This window comes from Citrus sinensis, chromosome 3, assembly GCF_022201045.2.
Source record: "Citrus sinensis cultivar Valencia sweet orange chromosome 3, DVS_A1.0, whole genome shotgun sequence".
Taxonomy (NCBI): Eukaryota; Viridiplantae; Streptophyta; class Magnoliopsida; order Sapindales; family Rutaceae; genus Citrus; species Citrus sinensis.
This window is the reverse complement of record NC_068558.1, coordinates 46,008,451-46,031,386: the sequence shown is the minus strand read 5'-3', so window position 1 is coordinate 46,031,386 and position 22,936 is coordinate 46,008,451. Positions and strand designations below refer to the sequence as shown.

At 35.4% G+C, this 22,936-nt stretch overlaps 5 protein-coding genes across 10 annotated transcripts; 3 read left to right on the top strand and 2 right to left on the bottom strand.

Annotated features, from left to right (window-relative positions):
- Window positions 1-374: 374 nt before the first annotated feature.
- LOC102607215 (probable WRKY transcription factor 65) lies at window positions 375-1,958 on the bottom strand. The gene is made up of 3 exons (XM_006492279.4): window positions 1,580-1,958; window positions 1,272-1,409; window positions 375-1,070 (listed from the first exon to the last, which is right to left on the bottom strand). The coding sequence occupies exons 1-3, from the start codon at window positions 1,666-1,668 to the stop codon at window positions 473-475; spliced, it is 825 nt and encodes a 274-aa protein (XP_006492342.2). The 5' UTR covers window positions 1,669-1,958; the 3' UTR covers window positions 375-472.
- A 2,751-nt stretch (window positions 1,959-4,709) lies between these two features.
- On the top strand, window positions 4,710-5,792 carry LOC102612129 (hypothetical protein). The gene has a single exon (XM_006492386.4). It carries the CDS (start codon window positions 4,731-4,733, stop codon window positions 5,595-5,597), a length of 867 nt encoding a protein of 288 aa, XP_006492449.1. The 5' UTR covers window positions 4,710-4,730; the 3' UTR covers window positions 5,598-5,792.
- A 1,677-nt stretch (window positions 5,793-7,469) lies between these two features.
- Window positions 7,470-9,697, top strand: LOC102611839 (DELLA protein RGL1-like). Its single transcript, XM_006492385.3, has one exon. The coding sequence runs from the start codon at window positions 7,752-7,754 to the stop codon at window positions 9,570-9,572; it is 1,821 nt and encodes a 606-aa protein (XP_006492448.2). The 5' UTR covers window positions 7,470-7,751; the 3' UTR covers window positions 9,573-9,697.
- An 894-nt stretch (window positions 9,698-10,591) lies between these two features.
- Window positions 10,592-18,401, top strand: LOC102606927 (histone-lysine N-methyltransferase EZA1). 6 transcript variants are annotated; one of them, XM_052436676.1, is made up of 18 exons: window positions 10,592-10,751; window positions 11,145-11,246; window positions 11,652-11,905; window positions 12,517-12,678; window positions 13,269-13,353; window positions 13,494-13,640; window positions 13,713-13,760; window positions 13,846-13,917; window positions 14,186-14,222; window positions 14,313-14,832; window positions 15,108-15,258; window positions 15,386-15,606; window positions 16,088-16,234; window positions 16,894-16,981; window positions 17,082-17,129; window positions 17,207-17,335; window positions 17,544-17,621; window positions 17,692-18,401. In XM_052436676.1, exons 1-18 carry the CDS (start codon window positions 10,713-10,715, stop codon window positions 17,881-17,883), a joined length of 2,520 nt encoding a protein of 839 aa, XP_052292636.1. In that variant the 5' UTR covers window positions 10,592-10,712; the 3' UTR covers window positions 17,884-18,401. The 6 variants fall into 6 exon arrangements, with proteins under 6 accessions (XP_052292636.1, XP_015380677.2, XP_006492341.2 ...); XM_015525191.3 differs by having other exon boundaries at window positions 14,186-14,832; XM_006492278.3 differs by having other exon boundaries at window positions 10,593-10,751; window positions 14,186-14,832; window positions 16,103-16,234.
- A 202-nt stretch (window positions 18,402-18,603) lies between these two features.
- On the bottom strand, window positions 18,604-21,299 carry LOC102606621 (protein trichome birefringence-like 6). The gene is made up of 5 exons (XM_006492277.4): window positions 20,283-21,299; window positions 19,911-20,103; window positions 19,631-19,821; window positions 19,088-19,246; window positions 18,604-19,006 (listed from the first exon to the last, which is right to left on the bottom strand). The coding sequence occupies exons 1-5, from the start codon at window positions 21,050-21,052 to the stop codon at window positions 18,700-18,702; spliced, it is 1,620 nt and encodes a 539-aa protein (XP_006492340.2). The 5' UTR covers window positions 21,053-21,299; the 3' UTR covers window positions 18,604-18,699.
- Window positions 21,300-22,936: the final 1,637 nt, after the last annotated feature.

The window sequence follows — 22,936 nt, the reverse complement described above, 5'->3', positions numbered from 1 at the left end:
AAAAAAGAGAGAGGGAACCCTGACTGGCCGAGCAGATGAGACTACCCTACAGCAAATATTAATCATTCAAAGGAGAATTTGAAAAAACCCACTAAGTAGGGCAAAAAGATCACAAATTCCCAATATATTAATGTTTGATAAAGAATATCTTAGAGCACTCACTTGTGAAACTCGTGCCATCTTTGATGCGAGAGAGAAATCTATCTAAGAAACTACCATCTCCAAAATGTGTGATTGTGTGTTTCTTTTATCATCTACCAAAAGCATTTAATCTCGATCTCCCCAAAAAAAAAATGATATCTATCCATTAACCCCACTGCCACTGATGTAACTTTCTTATTTTGTTGGGAAAAAAAAAAAAAAAGAACAGAAGATGCCGAGCAAAACTACAAGTAGTGGGGATGTCATAGTCATAAATATATGAACATTTTGGTTACATTTTCTAAGGCAGCAAACACTAAAAACACAAGGATCAAGAAGGGACAACAGGAATCCTTTCATCGAAAAGATCATTGCTTCTCATGAAGCTAGTGAAAACTGACGACGTACTGGGCAGTTCTCCAAGCTCATCAAAGAAGTCATTTTCTTCTGATTTTGGTGTTGAAAAAGCCATGAGATTTTGATAAGAGACCGGTTCTTCATCCAAGAGAAGATTCAGTGTTTCATTGGGTTTCTCTAGATTCCCTGTAAAGGGGTCTTCTTGGCTAATTATGATATCTTGAGGACACCTTATGGGTGATTGTAAGTAATGGAAATGATCTTCATTTGAATCTTCAGCAGTGGGGGTGGTGATTATGGGTGGTTCATTTTGTTTCTCTTCTTCTTGTGGCAGCTGCTGTTCTTGTGTAGGAGCAGACGTGGGGTGGTGGTCCTGAAACTCAGTGCCAGTGGGTTGATGATTTTGGGGTGTTTCTTTTGATTGTTTTGTCAGATTAATTGTGTGCAGATCAGGACATGGATGGTTATGGCTAGAGGTGTAGGTGATGATGAGCATTGAAGCATCTGTTCTGCATCTCTCTACTTGTTTCTTGGCTGAACAACCTTTTGATGTGCTGCACCTGTAGTAGCCCCTGCAATTAAGTGGCAAAATCCACTTCAAAACATCTTGATGTGGCACCAAATGGGTAATGAAAATCCAATTTGACCCCCGAAACACATCTTTGATTTTAGAGAATTGGGAGAGAAGAGCAGCAGAAAGGTGTGAAATTATCCACATCATGGAGAAATTTGTTTTTCTTTTTTGTTTTTAATAAGAAAAAAGAAGTTGAAACCTGGGATAGGGAGATCCTTTGATGGGCTTTTGTCCATATTTCCTCCAAGACCAAAAATCAGAAGGTGGCCCTTCGTTCTTTAGCTTCCCAGGATTTTCTCCAATCTTCACTTTAACAACAGTCTTCTCAGTCACCTTCCTATAAGAGCCCACAACAAAATCTCTTACCTTAGCTTAGCTACATGGATATAGGGACTCAAAATCATTAATGCTCAAGAAAAATAGCTTTCAACTTAATTGCCTTCTTTAATCTGATGAAATTAACGGGAAAAGACAAGAACACAACCAAAAGAGTAGCCAACAACCCACCTTCTTTTAGAAGAAGCCTGATGAGTTTCTGCTTGGGGCTCAGAAACCTCTGACTGTGTGTCCAATTTTGGAGAGAGAGAATCATCCATAACTGTTCTTGCTTTTGCTGCTAGTCTGCTGCTACTTCTGAGATGTCACTCCGTAAGGGGGAAAAAAATTGATCAAGATGAGGACTCTTATTGATTAAGAGAGAGAAGTTAAAAGAAAATGGATGGGGGGAAGAAAAAACACCATCAAGTTGCTTTCTTTCCTTTTCTTTTCACTCATTAAATAAAAAGCAGCTACGAACAACAACTACATTTACATATCAGCACCATTCGGCTAGCTCCCACCCACACTTCACCCCACCACCATGCATTAAAATAATCCATCCGCACAGTTGCAAATATAAATGTGTGAAAGAGATTTCACGATGATGATAAAAAAATGGTGCGGAGTTCTTCCTTTCTCGTGCACCAGTTGATTGGCTTTGTGGGCCATGTACACAATATGTTCGTTTCATTTACACATTTTGATTTTGCCACGTGGGCGGCATTGTTGAATTGAATAACTTCGGTTAAAACCAAATGTTGTGCCGTTTGATTTTGAATTTGGGAAGCTACAAACAGAAAAACGGTACAGTGTAATTGCTTTTACCGGGAGTAGGTGGGATGAATGTGTCATGTTATGTTAGCAAATACATTTTGTTACCTTAAATCTCCAATTCCAGTTATTATTGAATTTTTCATAGAGATAATAATTCGTTGATCCAAAGATCCTGTGCTCATCAATTTTTGTCTGTATGCTCAAGTAGTCCACGTGTCTTTCAGTCTTTGCGACCTTTTTGAAGGGTGGTGATGGACAGCCGACGCCACGGGCATTGACCGTTGGGTTGGACTGGGCCAATTCTTTTGTTTTATAATACAATTGCCCGAGGCCCAGGCAAGGCCTAGCCTAATTCTATGTTATTTCTTTTGCATAAGATTTTTCTTTTCTTTTCTTTTCCTAAATTTCAAGAGGAGAAAATAGGACTAGAATATACTAAAACAATTGTCATAGATCAACACATCATTTTATACTTATGTATCATCTATATGATATCATAATTGAACCACCATTTAAAAAAAAATGGAGATACTGATATATTATTTGTAATTGAAGTAAATTATCAGTGTTTAACTTTGTTTTTTTTTCTTAAAAAAAAAATTAAAACGACGAAAATAATAAAACTTGATCTTCGCAGCCCTGGATACACAAGTCAAATTAATTTATATATGCATCAGGATTATCATGACCAATTGACCATTGGTTCGCTTGAAAGCAAAATCATCAACAATGAACATTTTGTTTGTTGCAATGACATAGTCCAACACCCAGCTCTTGGTGGCTCTCAGCCTCTCACAATCTCATGCATTGAAAACTACTGCTGTTCTATTGAGTAAGGATGGAATTGGGTATCATTCGCACCTCTAAAAGTTTTAAATTATTATACTCGTTCATAACTTGTTGCGGTTTTTAACAATTATCAAATCCACCCGTAATTTGGAGTAAATTTTTAATGTGTTCCCGTATTTAACCTTACAAATATTAAAAAAATACTTTTAATAATACATAAAAATTTTAATTTTATAATTCAAAAAATAAATTTATACAGTAGCTTAAAAATCCATATAAAACACTCAATTCTAAATTCTATCAATGTAATGAGAAATTAAAGTTTCAACATAAAACAAAACACAAAATCTATCAATCTAGTACAAAATGTTTCTATTATAGGCAAATCATCATCGGTAAAATCAATGCCTTGTTCCATCTTTTAATTAATATACAAGTATTGACAATAACATTAATAAGTAAATTTTGGACAACTATTATAAAAAATGAGTTAAAGAAATAAAAACCCAACTTTAGTAAGCAATTTTTAGGTTCAAGTCATTAAAGCAAAATTAATCAAATTAAAATAAAATATTGGTAGTATCAAATTTTAAAATTATAAAATTTTTACTTATTAAAATGTTATTTTGTCTGTGTATGTGTGTGTTAGGAAGATTATGTCATGGGTAATAATTTTAGCTTACTTATGTCTAATTTTTTTAAATACAATTTTATGATTAAAATTCAAAACATAAATAATTAAAAAAATGTGGGTCAATTGATACCCATATAGATATCTACCGAATTTTTTTTTTTTCAATATCAAACTCATTAGCAACCAGTAATGAGCTTAAATTTAAATTACCAAACTCATTTACAACTGGTAAAATTACTAGTAACAAATAAATTTTTGCGGATAGATTTGAGTAAGTTTGCGGTAATTTTACCATCCTACCATTGATACAATAATAATTCTCCTATCTTGTTTTTGCATAAAAAATTTCGCAATGCAGTTTAATTTTCTATTGATCTCTCACCGTTTATCCAATCCAAGTCAATGGTTTAGATATAACAGGCAAGTTACTGATTTACTGTATTGACTTGTAGCCTGATCAGCGACCTTTGATCTGATTACCAACCAATCATCTCCACAAGTGGGGCCATATTCAATGCGTTTCTAAATTACAAAACTATGCAGCCGTGATCCAACATTTCAAGAAACGAATACGATTGGATAATTATTGTTTGGTCGGATGTCATGGAAAGCAATTTCATCAAAGTGATCGGGGTCAAATGATTGCAATTTATCATGACACGATTGTTCTAAGAAAAGGATATTGTGCCGCTATTAAAATAGGAAAAAAAAAATTGTAGTAGAAGAGGTAAGGCGTTAGGTGGTAAGTATTATTATTAATCACTAAAATAAGGTGCAACAAGTAGTTGACTTAGAGAACACATAAACCATCAATGGTAAATGTTAATCGACAAGCTTTTTCTAGTAGTAATCGCGGCATTTGAAACTCAATAATATGATTTATAAGTAGGTGCGTTAATGCATGTGGGCATTAATATATATATATTTCCCATAAATAATAATAAAAATCCATGAGCAAGGCATGGAATCAGACCATGCCCGTAGTGTCAACTAACTTAAACAATGGACGTGACAACAACCACTCTAATATTCCCTTTTCCCGTAACTAATAATTCAAGTCACATATTTAGACCTCATGTTATGTTTCTTCCAATTAATGCAAACATTTTTTTTTATAAAGAATTTTCGTGAAAAAAAAAAAAAATGGGCAGCAGCAGCTGGGAGAATTGGCAACTAAAGGCAAAGGAGCACTTGATGGAACCCTTCTACATTCTCACAATCAATCTCCTGAATCTCTTGCTTCCCCTCTCATTTCTTCTCTTAGCAAGAATCTCATGCGCTCAGTATCTGTTGACTGTCATCTCTTACCCTGCGGAACCATTATTATCTTCATCAATTTTGTTTTCCCTATTCTTAAACACCAATCCAGCCCTGCTGTACATTCTTGTTTCAACAGTAAGCATAGCCACTCTTATACATTCCTTGACAGGAAAACTCACCATTCTAAGCGAGTCGCCGGGTAAAAGCTATCAACCCCGTTTATACACTGCATGGATATTACTCTGCACGTTACAAGTCTGCGTTGGCTTGGGGATCGAAGGAAGCATCGCGGCCGGCGTTGACGGAGCAAGCTTTGGCATTGAGAAAAGCTTAATAAGCAGAGTAATATTCTTCTTAGGTTTGCATGAGACAATGCTTCTTTGGTTCAGAACGGCGGTGAAGCCCGTCGTCGACGACGCGTGTTTCGGGGTGGGGGTCTCGATGAGGGAGGAGAGGTGGGTGGACAGGGTGGCTATAGCCATGAGCCTTGGTGGGTTGTGGTGGTGGAGGTTGAGAGATGAGGTTGAGTCACTGGTGGTTGTCCCTGAAGCTAGAAAAGAGATGCTTATGAGTGTGGGAGTTGCTGATTTCGTTGGCTGGTGGCTGTATTACCTTACTGTCACAACTGGCATGGTTAGGGTTGTTAAAGCATCGTTATGGCTCGCCATGATTTTTCTTTGTACCAGGGTAAGAATGAACAATGCCGGCGATTCTTGTGAGGATGATAATGACGACGACGACAAGGTCTGAGTACATGAATTTATTTTTTCTTATTCAAATTTTCTCTCTCTCTCTCTCTCTCTCTTTTTTTTTTAAAAAAAAAATTATTGTGCTGCTGCTGGTTAATGACAAATTGTCAATATTGTATTCCTTGCTTAATTGTTGTATACCACATGTTATATTCATTGATATTCTATGATTAATCTCTCTCTATACATAAACCAATCATAGAGCCGTTAAGGACAATAATAAATAAAAGCAAGAAATTCTTTAATTGTTCCTTTTTAGTAAATGATAGGGCATGTTTACCGGGGATATGGTAAAGAATAAATGCAACTAGTTAATCAATTATCTGGAGAAAGGAATGTGATAACAAAGAGAGAAGAAAAATAAAAGAGCATAAAGAAAAATGAATGCTATAAATTTCAGTTCTGTACCATCACATATAGCATTTCATGAGAGTGATAGAGCCTTGAAATCAACGAATTATAGATTCTCTTGCGACTTCTCCAACTCATGTAAAATTCTTGGCCGAGTTGTAGCTTCACATGACTGTGCTTCTTCTTCGCCGTAGGTGCTGATGCAGGCACTTGGGATCACAACTAGTGCCGAAAATTGTAGAAGAAAATAAAAAAAGAAATATATTAAAAAAACAAACGCTAAATTATTAGAAAATCACAAATTGTTAAAAATAAATTTAAAGGATAATACAACAAGTACTAGATTATGAATAAATTATATAAAATTGGAACTTATAAGAACCCAAGAGTTGTACCCAATAACTAAAAAGTATTTGACACTAAAATCATATTTAACTTATCTAATACAACTTTTAGGTTGATGTATGTTACATACAATCCATAACTAAAAGGCACAAGGGCACACGGCCCACAACAATTGAATCCTTTCAGTTATAACTACTTAGAATAATGTACCATGGCTAAAATTCAATTTAGAGAATGCGACCCTTGGTGAAGTTTGAATTATTAAATGAGTGGAGCTGTTGACACACCTCTAAAATCTTTATAACACTCATTTTTAGATCCGGATCCGCATATATTTTTCGTGGATCCAAATGCGGGTAATATCCACACAGATTGCGGGTAGATATCCTAGATATCTGGATTTGCATAAATTAAAATTTAATAATTTAAAATTCAACAATTTACCTAATAATATCAAATAAAATCAAATCATAATTCAACAATCAACAATTCAATACCTAGAATATTATACAATAAATTCACAAATAAAAATGTCACGACATCAATCAAACATCAAGAATAACATAAATCCAAATCTAGCACCACCACAAATCCACAAATAAAATTATAAAAACACCACAAATCTACATAACATAATGCGGATCCTGATATATTTGTTAATTTAATTTAACTTCTATATTTTTTAATTAATTCTATTATTTTTTTCATTTAACTTATATATTTTTTCATATAATTTTAATTTAATAAATATTTAATTAAAAATAATGTGGATCCAGATATTCGAATTTTTGGATGCATTTGCATCCGGATCCAGATTTGGATCCGGATCCAGATTTGGATCCACACAGAGTCTAAGTTTGAAAATCTGGATTTGCATTTTTTAATGCACGGATCAAGATTTTTTCAGATCCACATCTTCTCCTTTACTTATAGCTGACAATTAACATAATTTTCTAGTAAAAACATCCTTACTTTAATAAAATGAGAATGCCAGAAAAAAAAATTGCAGATTTTAAAATACTAACAGATAAAAAAAATACAATTTTCTATGTGCTTGAAGTCTATATTTTTTGTATTTTAAATATGTATGTATGTATGTATGTATAAAATACCAGTTTCTTAAACATTTTTTGTCATCCTTTATCTGGAACCTTTCTTTTGTTTGCGAGCATCTATACGAGTCGTGGCACAGTTTTGTTAACTCCAAATCTTTATTCAACTCAAAGCGCTTTTGCACTTCATATGTTGGGAACATCGATTAGTTTCCCCGGCTGCCTTAAAAAAATGAATCCAAATGTCACCATCAGAGTTGCCATCCTAGCCGTATCAATTCTTTATTTTCAATTTGATATATGATAAAAGCAATGTCCCAAGGATCCAAATCTTTGCGTCGATATTGAACTAGCTAATCATATTAACTCTGTTTAAGCGTAAATTCGCCGATCACTTCCCACCTAATATGGCAAATATTTTGTTCTCTTCCACATCATCATTTGATTTCAGTGAAATCCAAGGCCGTTATAGTGATATTCTTGAAGATTATCATAAAGACGAAGCCGGTATTGAACAAAACCAGAAGCAGAACCAGATGTTTTCGATGGACGGGTTGGGAGAGATTAGCCCTCCTCTTTGTTCTCAACTCGGCGCCTATCAAGAAGAGAATTCAGCCAAGAAAGTACCCACTTTGCTCGAGGAACAACGTCACTTGCTGCAACAAAACAAATCAAATGATTTGTTATTGAACGAATTGCATGCCAATTTTGTTTTCCAAACATCTCATTCCCCAGAGATGCCAAAACTCAAAGACGTACAAACCAGTCATGACCAAGAAATCAAACCTGTCAAGGAACCATTTGCATTATCATCTCTTGAACTCCTAAGTAATTATGCGGGTGGGTTCAAGAAATTGAAGGGAAACCTGTCCGGCAGCTACACGAGAAATGAAAGCAATGCGGGAGGCAGCAAGAAACTGTCAACGGAAGATATCTTGAGGGTCGCCGGAGCAAGGTATGTACACTTCTTCGATCAGAGTTATGATGACCTTTCCATGGTCATGCATCCTTTTGGCTACGGGCTGCCGGGCCTGTCTGAAGAAGAAACAAGAGATGTTGAATTAGTCCACCTTCTTCTAGCCGCAGCAGAGAAGGTGGGGTACCAGCAATTTGAACGCGCAAGCAGATTGCTCTCGCGTTGTGAATGGACTGCAGCAGCGAGAGCAAATCCTGTCCAAAGAATTGTTTTCAATTTTGCGGCAGCTCTTCGAGAGAGAATTGATAGAGAAACTGGAAACTTCACAGCAAAGGAGGAATTGGGTGGAATTGGAAATGGAATGACTTTAATTGATCACGGATTGGGAATCAATCCTGTATTCCTTATATGCTACCAGCGTCTTCCATTTCATCAGGTCGTGTACTTGACAGGAGCCCAAGCCATGATAGAAAATGTTGGAAATGCAAGTAAGATACATATACTCGATTTTGAAATCAGGTGTGGAGTTCAATGGACATCCTTAATGCAGGCTCTTGCAGAGCGCGAGCAACGCCCCATTCAGCTTCTTAAATTAACTGCTGTTGCGTTTGGGAATAAAGAAGAAGTAGAAGTGACCGGTAAGAGCTTGGCAAGCTTTGCTGAGTCCTTGAACTTGCCTTTTCAATTCAGTGTTGTTTGTGTAACGAATTTTCTAGAGATCAAGGAACAACTTTTCGAGATTAGGAATGACGAATCATTGATTGTCTACTGTCCATTGATGTTGAGGAAAATGATCTCATGTCCTAGTTGCTTGGAGAATCTATTGGGAGTGATCAAAAAGCTAAATCCATCTCTCATGGTGGTCATTGAAGTCGAAGCAAATCACAATTCACCATCATTTGTCAATCGTTTCATTGAAACCTTGTTCTTCTATAGTGCATATTTTGATGCTCTGGAGATTTGCTTGGAAAAGAATACGGAGACAAGAACGGCGATGGAAGCCATATTTAACAGTGGAATCTGCAACGTTGTAGCTATGGAGGGAACTGAGAGAACTGTAAGAAATGTGAAGATGGACGTCTGGAGAGCATTCTTTTCAAGATTTAGAATGGTGGAAATTGGATTGAGTGACCAAAGTTTGTACCAGGCTAATTTGGTTCTTAAACAGCTTGCTTGTGGGAGTTCTTGCACACTTGACAAGAATGGGAAGAGCCTAATCGTTGGGTGGAAGGGAACACCAATTCATTCGCTCTCAGTTTGGAAGTTCTCTAGAGAAAGAGGAAGACCATTTCTAAATTACAAGTTTCGATAAAATTTAGGTGATAGTCAGTTGAATATTGTTCCAAAAATTACAAAAAAGAAAAAAAAAAAAGCGTCTTTCTGTTTTGTTTATTGTACGTACGTAGATTATTTGAATGAATAAACTGCATATTTCGGTTTTTGGAAAGGTCAGGATTAATGTCGTTGTTCTCCTCGTAATTTCCGTGTAAAAAAACAGATACACAAAAACACTCCTCGTCCTTTTTCCCTGTGAAGAAGAGGAGTTTCCGTATTTAGAGTCACGTTCGAAAGCACTTGAAATTAAGGGTTATTATGTTTTTACTATTCTAATTACATCAAAATACCAACAATTATAAGAATTATTGAAGGGTAATGCTTCATTATATTAAACTGTTTAATATAAAACATAACATTTTATTACTTTTTTCATTAGTGAATAATGATACCAGTTTAATGCGACGATAGGTGACGTACGACATTAACAAACGGTGCTTGAGCGACGAGAAGAGGAGAGGTTGACAAACGGCGTAGGTTAAGCAGTTGTGACAATCTGCATGCGACGCTATGTGACAACTAGCATGCGACTCGACAACAGCAAGCTGCTGTCTATTTGGTGACATCGATATCTGCTGTACTGCTGTTGATCCAATCGGTTGGAGATCGTGATGTTGTCCAATTAGGGAATTGGTGAAAATTGATTTAATATTTTTCATTTAATATTTTGTTATTTTAATTGAGGGTAAAGGGGGAATATTAAAAACTGAGTGGGGGTATTTAATAGTGGGGTGGTTGGGAAAGGAAAATGATATTAACAATATCAAGCCTCACATAATATTTGAGAGTATTTGGCCCCCCCCAACCCCCCCCCCCCCCCCCTCCCCGGGCCCGCCCAAAAAGATGATGCCAAGGCAAGGTTTATTCTTTAATCAGATTGGAGAGCTATATTTTGGGCATCTCTAAAGGCAATGGACCGGAAAGTTGCACAAAGTCCACTAGTATTCTAGCCCAAGAGTACTGATATTTTTTTGACGCGTCCGTGGCCGTCCAGTCAATAATTCCCGAAATATGTCAGGCCACGTCACTGACACTTCATACGTGTCAACCTGTTGTGGAATGCGTTTTTTACGTTTGTCACTCGTTTTCGCATTCGAGTTGCAGAGCATAGCCAAGAATGGTGTCCAGAGCAAGCGACTCCTCCTCTAAATCCAGAGTTAGATTCTCTTTTTCAGATCTTAATTTTTTAATTACTTATCTATTTTGGTTATTTTGTGAATTAAATTATGAGTACTGATCATCGGAATCGAAATATTATCACGATAATTAAGGACTTTTACTTGATTCTACTGAATTGTTTACAATTATTTATCTGTAGTTATTAAAGAATTGATATTGGAGACCAGCTACGATTAGCCGCTGGGAAACTGTACTTAAAATAAAATTTCATGTTAACTTTTTCATTTCCTAAGACATCTAATCAACCAAACAGACCATAAACTTGAAGAAAAAATTCTAGAGACGACGTCAAAATTCTTGATTATAAAAAATATACTATAATTCGATCAATCTTTTAGATTTTTGATAGGCTTGTTTTGTGAATTGGCAGAAGTCCTATAGCGAGCAGTCTAATGATGGTCTTGGAAATTTGACATATAAGCTAAATCAGCTCAAGAAGCAAGTTCAAGCGGAGAGAGTTGTTTCAGTAAAAGTAAGTCACTTGTGCATTTACTTTAAGGTTCTTTAAAATTTTCTCTTTTCGCTGCTGACACTTGGTAACTTTTTTCATGTAATTTTAGATTAAAGTCACTCTTGGTTTATAGAGCTTGTGTTTTGCTTAGATGAATTTCTTCATTGCTGCAACAATTTCACATAGATCATTCTATTTTCTCTTTCCTAATATTGTTCGCCAATAAATATCATTTTGAAGAAAATACCATATGTTTATTATATTTCTGTCTTTTATGTTGGCTTTTAGTTGTAGATGATGTTCCTGAAGTGATTTTAAGTTAAATTCATTTGTGAAAAATGAAAAAAAAAATCAATTGGAATGTGGAATGAGCACGCTTTAGATGCTAATTAATATGCTAGTAACTTCTGTATGTATCATGTACAGGATAAAATTGAGAAGAATAGAAAGAAAATTGAAAATGATATTTCTCAGCTTTTGTCTACAACATCAAGAAAGAGTGTTATATTTGCGATGGATAATGGATTTGGTAACATGCCTCTCTGCAAATACAGTGGATTTCCTCAAGGACTGGGAGATAGAGACTATGTCAACAGTCATGAGGTTGTGCTCTCAACAAGTAGCAAGCTTTCACATGTTCAGAAGATACCGCCGTATACCACTTGGATCTTCTTGGAAAAGTATGATAAATTTTCCATATATCTTCTCTCCACTTCACCGTACAATAATTTGTATCAGTTGTGCTTTGGTTTTCCCATGGTGAAATAAAGTATTAGTAAAGTTTACGGTAAATTTGACAACCTCAATGCGTCTTTCAAAATTCACTTCATGAATGTTGATTGGTACTGATGACATTAGTCGTTAGTCATTAATTCCATGAAGATGAAAGCTGAAAAATATGTTTCTTTGCTCTTACTTATTCTGATTATAATTATTGAAATTTATTTCATCCAATCTGCCTGGTTGAATTATTTATGAACCATAGGATAGAGAGGGAATTGGAGGGAGGGGTTGTGGAGGATGTGTTTTTGTCTATGTGGGTTTTTGAAATGTAATAAAATGCCATGAGTTTCGGTAGGTCTTTGCATCTGTACTGCTTGTTTGCTTGATCACCCAGTAAAATGGTGAGCTGGTTTTTTCTTGTGGAGCATTGTTTAATGTAGAAACATAGGTTTATATATTCATAAAATGCAAAACATGAATCATTTTGTACTTTACTTTATTAACTGTCTTTTAATGTTTCGATTTTATCGTTGCTCTTCTTATCTCAAATATGCCTTACACAGTACAGAAATCAGAGAATGGCTGAAGACCAGTCAGTGGTTGGGAGAAGACGTATATATTATGATCAACATGGAAGCGAAGCACTAGTCTGCAGTGACAGTGAGGAAGACATTATAGAACCTGAGGAGGAGAAACATGAATTCTCTGATGGTGAAGATCGTATTCTATGGTATGTGAAAAGAAGATGCAAGAACTGCAAAATTAGTGTCTCTTCAGAAATGCCATACAATTTTTTGGTGACCCTGCTGATAAGTACATTAGTGTTGGATTTTCCTATTTAAAGGTTGACTTTGATTGGAATTCGGGTTTTATGATGGTATTTAAAGGTTGAATATAATTTGCATCTTATTATTCTTTGATTCAAATTCAGGTTTTATGATGCTATTTAAAGGTTGAATATGATTTGCATCTTATTATTTTCTTAGCCTGTATAATATATGGTGCCAAATGAATATCACCAAGAGTGAAGAAGCAACAATTGTTGGTAAAAATAAAAAATCCATTAGTGGAGAGATCATACTGTGAAAATGACTGTCAGAAATTTCTGAAGGAAAAAACCTGCTGTCAGTTTCTATTCAAACTGAAGACTGATCCTTTTGAAGTTACTATAGCACTTCGCTTATTGCTTTCTGAACTTATATATGGCCCTGCTGTTTGAAGTTTTCCAAAGCGAAAGAAGCATTCTGATCATGAAAGATCCTACTTGATTATTTATTATGCTTCACCATGAATAATTACCAGTTCTACTAATGTTGGCAGGACGGTATTTGAGGAGCATGGGCTAGGTGAGGAAGTAATAAATGCTGTGAGCCAGTTCATTGGAATAGCCACCTCGGAAGTACAGGTATTTTCTGTTTGATCTTGATGTTTGGAGTATGCTTGGCGTTATTTTATATGAAATATCATCTGTATTCATTTACTATTCTATTGATGTTGTTGAAACATCTTTTATATTTCTGGGAATGTAATCTGTTTGGTTTGCAGGATAGATACAGCACACTAAAGGAGAAATATGATGGAAAAAACTTGAAGGAATTTGAGGATGCCGGACATGAAAGGGGGATTGCTCTGGAGAAGAGCCTAAGTGCTGCTTTGGATTCTTTTGATAACCTCTTTTGTCGCCGTTGCTTGGTATGATAGTAATTGATTCAACCATTTGAATTGATTGAACAACTTTGCTTTTCTAACTGTATCTATGAACAGTTATTTGACTGCCGTCTGCATGGATGTTCCCAAACTTTGATTAATCCCGTAAGCCGACACATTTTTCATCTTTCTACAACTTAATCGGGTTACATTTTGTTAATTTATATGATCAAGTTCTTCTACCTCACAGAGTGAGAAGCAACCTTATTGGTCTGAATATGAAGATGATAGGAAACCTTGCAGCAATCATTGTTACCTTCAGGCATTCTCTCTCTCTCTCTCTCTCTCTGCGTGTGTGTGTGTGTGTGTGTGTGTGTAAGTATGTTCAAATAGCATGTGTGTAAGTGAGTATGTACAAATAGCATCTTCTTGTTTTGAGATGGGATTGTGCTTGTTTATACTCTCAGGATTTGCTAGAAGGTTGTATAATCCTCTTTTTGTTTATGGTTATCGAAATATATGATTCATCATTTTGATTCTAATTGCATGGAAAAGTTCTGAAGTCCGATTTCCATATGAATGCTTTGCAGTCAAGAGCTGTTCAGGATACAGTAGAGGGGTCAGCTGGTAATATCTCTAGTATAATAACAAATACAGAAGGGACTTTACTGCACTGCAATGCTGAAGTGCCAGGTGCTCATAGTGACATCATGGCAGGTGAAAGATGCAATTCCAAAAGGGTGTTACCTGTTACATCAGAAGCTGTGGACAGCTCAGAAGTTGCTATTGGTAATGAAAATACAGATACTTCAATGCAAAGTTTGGGAAAGCGCAAAGCTTTAGAGCTAAATGACTCAGTAAAAGTTTTCGATGAAATTGAGGAATCTTTAAATAAGAAACAAAAGAAACTGTTGCCTTTGGATGTACTTACAGCATCAAGTGATGGTATACCACGTCCAGACACCAAAAGTGGGCACCATGTTGGTGCAATCAATGACAATGAACTTCAAATGACCTCCAAAAATACAATAAAGAAATCTGTTAGTGCTGAAGTTGTTTCCCATAATAATATTGAGCACAATATAATGGATGGAGCCAAAGATGTCAATAAAGAGCCTGAGATGAAGCAGTCATTTTCCAAAGGAGAACTGCCTGAAGGAGTCTTGTGCAGCTCTGAGTGGAAACCTATTGAGAAAGAACTATACTTGAAAGGAGTGGAGATATTTGGGAGAAACAGGTCTATGGGATTCCTTTGCATCTGAACTTTTACTCAGTCTATAAGTATGATATGCATAAAGATTCTGAAGATATAGAACAAGGATCCATATAGTTTATATGTTCATTGGCATTCTCCATTCAACTTAGTTGCAAAACTGACAGTTTCTGCTTTTTCTTTTCAAATGCATGTGTTGGACTTGATAAATTTTGACGTTTGTTGTTGCTTTTCTTCCTTCTGTTTCTGCTTCAAAGACTATATCTTTCTTTTTTCACTTTGTGCTTAATCCTCTGCAGTTGCCTTATAGCCAGAAATTTACTTTCTGGTCTGAAGACTTGCATGGAAGTTTCTACTTACATGCGTGACAGTAGTTCTTCAATGCCCCATAAATCTGTTGCACCAAGCTCCTTTTTGGAAGAAACTGTGAAAGTTGATACAGATTATGCAGTATGTAAATTTATAGTTTTATATTGTTTTTACTGTTTTAAGGAAAACTAGTTGAATATTATTTTTATCTCGGACAAAGCCTCGAAGTGAATCTAGTACTATTCTTTTCATCTTATTGTTGTTTAAGGAGCAAGAGATGCCTGCAAGACCACGGTTGCTTCGTAGAAGAGGAAGAGCACGGAAACTTAAATATTCTTGGAAGTCCGCTGGCCATCCATCAATTTGGAAAAGAATTGCAGATGGTAAAAATCAATCTTGTAAGCAGTATACCCCATGTGGGTGCCAGTCTATGTGTGGAAAGCAGTGCCCTTGTCTGCATAATGGAACATGCTGTGAAAAATACTGCGGGTAGGTCGAATTGTTATTTAATAGGTATTGAGGGAGGTCTTAGGGAATCCATGGGTGATTTTTCTCCATCCTCTTCAATAGAGATAGGGCTAGGATCTATCATGCTTCTTATGACTTCTGAGTAAAGATCATCCGGGTGGAATAGAGGTTCTAGAATGGACTATAGCTCCGCTTGGGAGTGATGCCAAGAGGAAAATAGGGATCGATTCCTCCTTTTTTACAGCTGGGCTGCTGCTTGGCAGTGCTTCCAAATGGAGCTTAAGTTGGATTAAGGCTGATTCTGTGGTCAATAAACCCTTGTCCTTGTTTTATTTAATTGCAAGTATAACTTTACATAACTGTTTTTATTACAATTACATAAATTTACACATCTCTTATGATTACAATTCAACTCCACTTGTGGATCATTTCCTGAATTCCAACTTATATAATTTGGTAGATCAAAGATAATTATTTTTGTAAGATTTTGTTCATGCAATAGCTATTCCTTCTTAAGGTGCTCGAAGAGTTGCAAAAACCGGTTCAGGGGATGCCACTGTGCAAAGAGTCAATGTCGAAGCAGGCAATGTCCATGCTTTGCTGCTGGACGTGAATGTGACCCAGATGTTTGCCGGAATTGCTGGGTGAGGTAAGGAGCTTTATATGCTAATATCTTATACCTATCTAGGTGGGTTTACGATTTCGTTGGGCAAGTTAAATTTGGTTTGCTTATAAGTACTTTATGCTTCCATTTCCATCTTAGATTAGCTTTCATCATCCATTAACTACACATTTCAGATGTTTTGAAGGTTATTATAAATGTTTACATTGTTTATAGTAATATAATTGTATTTTCCAGCTCTTAGTTGTAGTTGATACCCAAGTTTGAGTGGACTCTCAGACTGCTGAAACGATTATTTAGTCCTGCTACAAGGTTTTTTTGGGCTCTACTCTTGAAATAGAAATGGTGACCTGTAATAGAAACAATTTTGAAAACAATATAGAGGTTTCTAGAAATTTAGATATCTTGCATTTATCTTTCTGATGGGCACTGGCTTACTACCTTTCAAGAGTTCTATGGGGGAACAAAAGACTTTCCTGAAATTCATTTCTTCTTTCTTTTATGTTACAGTATTTTGAGCACTCAGGTCACTAGAATTATTCAAGACCTGAAGTGGTTCTATTTCCAATTTGAACTGTTTTGGAGATTGTAAAATATTACAGTTTAGTCGATACTTCTGTCTGGGTAAGTTATTATTTTTTCATTGCAATCTCAGCATCTCTGGTTTATTTTATACTTTAATGCAGTTGTGGGGATGGTTCATTGGGTGAGCCACCCAAACGAGGAGATGGTCAATGTGGTAACATGAGGCTGCTTCTAAGGCAGCAACAGAGGGTGAGTAATTCAGAATGTTTCAACTCTCAAAAGCTGTCGAAAGTTGAAAACATTTTTAATTAATAAGTTGTATCATACTTCCTTTTATCCTCCTTTTCAGATACTCTTGGCAAAGTCTGATGTTGCTGGATGGGGAGCCTTTTTAAAGGTAGGGTAACAAATCGTCTCATGTTTCTCTGCAATTACTTGTTAGTGCCGGTACTGAACTTGATGATGTGATTTCAGAATTCTGTCAGCAAGAATGATTATCTTGGAGAATATACTGGGGAATTGATTTCCCACCGAGAAGCAGACAAGCGTGGGAAAATTTATGATCGTGCAAATTCGTCTTTTCTATTCGACTTGAATGATCAGGCAAGTGACATCTGGTGCATACAAAATGGACTATGAGCTGAAGAATATATAATATATTGTGATGTACTTTAGCATGATAATGTTTTCACTTCCACAGTGATGATCTCATAAATAAATTCAATGCTTTCTGTTTACTATCTTCATAATCACCAGCATCTCTTAACATTGCACTGTATGGTCTCTTAAAGCTTCCACCTCTTCTTTGCAGTATGTCCTTGATGCTTATCGCAAAGGAGACAAGCTGAAATTTGCAAACCACTCTTCAAATCCTAACTGTTTTGCCAAGGTATAAGCATTTTGCTAGTTTCCTTTGACTCAATTCTCATTTGTTTAAGCTAATGTGTTGGCTTGTGCAGGTAATGCTGGTAGCTGGAGATCATCGGGTGGGAATATTTGCCAAGGAGCACATTGAAGCTAGTGAGGAGCTTTTTTATGACTACCGTTACGGACCAGACCAAGCACCAGCATGGGCTCGGAAACCTGAGGGTTCCAAGAGAGAAGATTCATCAGTGTCTCAAGGCAGAGCTAAGAAACATCAATCTCATTGACGTACAGACTACATGGTTTTTCAAATACATCTGGGTCATTTTCCAACAATATCAGCAGTGTTTTTGTCCATATAACCTATTAAAGGAAAGGAAGCATGTATATGTCAGCATCATTTATCTCTGTATATATGTGCCCGAGTGTGCCCTCAGAGGTTTTGAAGCTCTAGCAATTATAAGATAAAGATTGGGCAATAAGGTCGAAACATTATTATAGTTTGACAATATAGTTTGACGATATAGTTTGACAATAAGCTAAAAATTTTTCTGGCAAGCCTCTACAACTGGGTAGGCGACGAATAAAGTTGGGCAATATCGTTGTGAGTGGCGTGTAGCATAATTACGGTTGATCCATTTATTTTAGGGAGAATGCTGCAATTCTGATTTATATTATCAGGCCGAGACCTGTGGCTTCCCTGCATATGCCTTAAAGATTTGTTGTTTTCCAACAGTATTCAAGAAACATTTGTTGAGCTCATAAGTTCATATACATCGCCATTTTAGCGGTGAATTATCGTTGAGTCTAGTAAGTAATGTTTTTTTGTCATGAAAAAGGGAACAAAAATGTGATGTTTTGTTGACGCGGTCGAAATATTCAAAATTAAAGTGATCTATTAAACCCTCCAAAGCTACAAGGCCATTTGGTTTCAGAACTTCGTATTGCAAGAATCTGTACGGGAGTAAACATTTCCACGTTTTCAAGTCTTCTTCGGTCCAAGAAAATAAATATCAATCAAAACATTTGCAATAAACCAGTACAAATTACATTTTACAATCTGCCAAGAAAATCAACAGGCAGAATATTCAAACATGTCAGAGTTATTCTTTTTTAGATTGCAACTGGAAATATAAAAGTTCGTTCCAAGTATCAGGAACACCAGGAAGACACCAATGGCTGCAGTCTTGAATGTTTGAAGAGTAGCGTTTATTTCTTCCATATGTGGATGGATGACCATCTATCCTATACTCTGACAAACTAGTTATATTCAAGAGTGTCACAGGAGTTCTCATCTGCTTTATCACATCTTCTATGATGACATTCTTCTCTGGGTAGCTGAAACCTGAGATTTCATTAAGGGGTTGGGTAGCTTCTGCACAGTGGCCACCAGCATTCCATTGACCTCCCCTGTGAAATAAGTCATATACAACTCAGAAACTGATATTATGAGATCAGAAATATCATAGTTTTGGCATCGTAAAGGAAAACCTGAAATGGGAAGGCGCTGAATTTCGAAAGAAAATTTGGGTTTTCCTTGGATTGATGCGTTTATCAACCCATGAAGCCCAAGTCATCAGCGCTCTTTTAAAAGCTGTGAAGACATCAAGTCGGGGAAGCACTTGATCTCCTTCCTGGTAATAGTTAATCCTGTAACATGTCAGCAGAGGTATGAATAACCATGGAGAGTTTTTAATATACGTGTATACGCTCATTACATCATTACTTTTAATAAGCGTGTATACACACATTACATCATTTGCTTATTAAGAAGGAACGGAAATTGTTTTCTGTACTCAAATGATCCTGTGATTGTTCTATTATTCAGCTTATGCTAAACACTATATTCAGTCAATCCCTTGACTTGGAGTATGACCATGTCTACAGAATTAAGCAAAAGGACAACTTGACATGCTTTCTTAAGACCCAAGATCTAAACTGAACTTCATAGCTTAGGAGAAAAAAATTGAACCAATGCAACATCTATCACACAATGGCTAGGGTTTAAAGCTTTTCACATTAAAAGGAACTAACCCAGCTTTTGTTTTGTAGTGAGACCACCAATGAGCAGTGTTGAAAATCAAGATATCAGCTCCTCTCCATCTTGATGATCCATGATCAATAGAATCAATTCTTAATGTCTGCACCCGCTTCTGCCCTACCCTTGCCTTGCCCTCATGAACTAAGAAATGGCTGACATAATATTCAACTGTACATTTATAATCCTGCATAATTAAGACCAAATTTATATATTTCAAGTATAAGCAGGTCTCAATCCCAAAAAGTAAGTAAACATCCCATCTTTGCATTATACCACAAATTTGAAACAATAATTTCCCTTCTCTTTTGTGATTCTTCGTCCATGGGTCTCATAGACCTTCCTTGGATCTCTAACAGCTCCGAATAACATGCACAGCATCGATTCCCATTGATTTCTATTAATTGAATCGCCCACAAAAACCAGCCTTTTACCTCGGATCAATTCCAGCATTTTGGTTGCATTGAACCTATAATTGAATCGCCCATAGAACTCAAATAATCAAAGTTCCATTTCATGCTTCTATTCCTAAACTAAAAAGAGTCTCAAAAAATTCAGATTGACTACGTCATTAAACATTCACCACTAAATATTGCAATTCCAATTAAGTACGCAAAATCAAGCGTAAATAAAAAATATAATAAATACCTCGGTATGTCACAATCGTGTGGTTGCCATTTCCACTTAATGTAGTGTTTATCTAGTCTCCCATTGCTCATACAATTGAAACCCTCATCAATAAAAGGACAGGTAGTATTTGTGTATAAAGGATAGCTTTCATCGTATGCCCACCTCCCGTTGGTAATGTCACAGTCTCTTGTCTTCTTCTCTTCAATTCTCTTATTACTTGCCCTTTCAACTTTTTGGACTGAAGCTGCTCTAACATTCTCCTTTTTGATCTGTTGATCACTGGGAAGTTCAATTTTCTCAACTGAAGCTGCTCCAATCTTCTTTTCTTGAAGCCTCTCATTGCTTTGAACTTCAATTAATGAAGGTGCCGGTACACTCTCTTCACCTCTACTTAAGCTAGTAACATTTAGACCGTCACCTTTGCTTGCTTCATCTTTGGGCGCTTGAGTGTCGTTTTTCTCTTTCTGAATGTCCCCAGAAACTGACAAGTTACTGAACCCAGAAGTTTTATCAAGTTTATTTACAGGTGTATCAATCAAGATTAAGTTTTTCGCATTTGGTGCCGTGAAATTTCTTCTTGAACCAGTCAAGGTCTGGACAGTTAAGGGTTTCAGACTTACATTGACGGCGGGTTTGCTCAACTGAAAATGGGTTTCTTGGTTAATGAAAGGAGTGAATTTGATGACCCGGAAAGAAAAGAATGTTAAAAAGATGATAGAAGAAGTGATTGTGAAAGAAAACACAACAAATCTCGTGGATTTCAGAGAGAAACTCCTCTGTCTCTCCATCAATCAATGCTTCCTTGCTTTCTCACTTAGATTTAAGAGACACTAATTGCCTCAATTAAAAGTCAAAAGACAGTTGTGTTTCGATGGTGTTAAGTAGCCATGCATATAAAGAAATGAATAAACTTTAACAAAATGAAGTGGCAACCACACTCAGCGGAGAAGACTTGATGTGGATGGTTTTAGACTCTTCAGGGGAGAGGAAAGTGGCCTCAAATTGTGGCAAATTTTTTCCTCATTTTGAAAAAAAAAAAAAAAAACCAACATAATAGAATAGACGGCAAGGTAATGCTAGTAGTGTCGCTCTAGTTTTTTTTACTTTCTTTTCGTTCTTTTAGGATATTATCCTTTTATCAATTAATTATCTTAAATATATAAAATATTAAATTAATAAAAATATTATTATCTTTGTTATAATCCATTTATTTTTTTTAATTTAAAGGATTAAATTAAACTTATATAATTTAAGAGTAGAATAGGCTTTTATTATAATTTAGGTCAAAATTTTTTATTATAATTTCTATTAAATAAAAAATAAAAATATAAAAGTTATAATAAAAAAATCATGTATTAAAAAATTATTCATTGACATAATGATAATATCCTTCTTTTATCATTTTTGCTTATGGGAAAAAAAAATTTATAGTGCATTTGTTAATCAGTAATTAGAATAAACTGAAATTAGAATAGCGAATAGGAATTAGAATAAATTATTTATTTTATTTGTAGGAATTAGAATGGGATATGAAATGTATTACCATTTATGTGTTTATTCTATCTTGGAATAGAAACATATTATTATAAGTTACTAAAATGACCTTAATTATTATTATTATTATTGTTGTTGTTGTTGTAGTTGTGATTATAATTATTATTCAAAATAATAATAATAGTAAAATTAATAAATTTTAATAATATTATTATTATTAATACAATAATAATGACATTAATAAATAACAATAATAATAATGAATGATGATGATAATTATTATTATTAGCATTAGTATTATTACAACTAATAATAATAAATAATAAATGACCTATTTGTAAATATTATAAAAATTTTGTAGGGATCAAAATATAAAAGCGACAAAAGTGACAAAACTTAATTGAGGGCAATTTAAAGATTATGAAATTTTAATTGGATAAAATAAAGAGGTCATGAAAATTAAATTCTCTTTCTTTAATAGCAAAAATATATAAGACTCGCATATTTGATTTCTATTCTCCAAACATCATCCATCACTCCTATTCCAAATTCTGATTCCTTTCCCAGTCCTACGAGAAAACAAACCGTTAGTAACTATAAAAAGTAGTAGGCAATAGAGGCTCAAGATAGTAAACAGAGAGCTCTTACTTTTACTTATATAACCTCCTTCGCAGTCCAACGGATTGCATATTTCTTTCCTCCGGCTGCAAGTGAAGTTGTTTCTTCCTTTTGCTTCCTGTGATAATGTAAAGGGCCGCTGCTAAGTTGGATTTGATCCAAATAGCAGCAGCCGTTGTAACCATCTGACGGTTAGGATATCAGGTTAGAAACCCGTTGTTAAAGCGGTAGTGTTTATGACTTACAAAGACTGTTGATAACCACCAAATCTTTTTTTAAGAGAAATCAATATATTCTTTTGCTCCAATAGATTTTTTTTTTTTTTTCCAATTCAAAAACTGAGGTTTCTAAAGGAAACATGGAACATGGAGCAAAATATATTAAACTTTAAGGTCATGTTTGGGAGCTTGGATAAATTGTGGGATTGGATTAGATTTTGGAATTAACAAAATAATCTAATCCTAAGGTATGTTTGGTTGTCATGGACCAATAGGATAGACTAAAATATAGTCCAAAACAATTGGGATTATTAGTCGGGCATCCTCCTTTCTATGATAGTG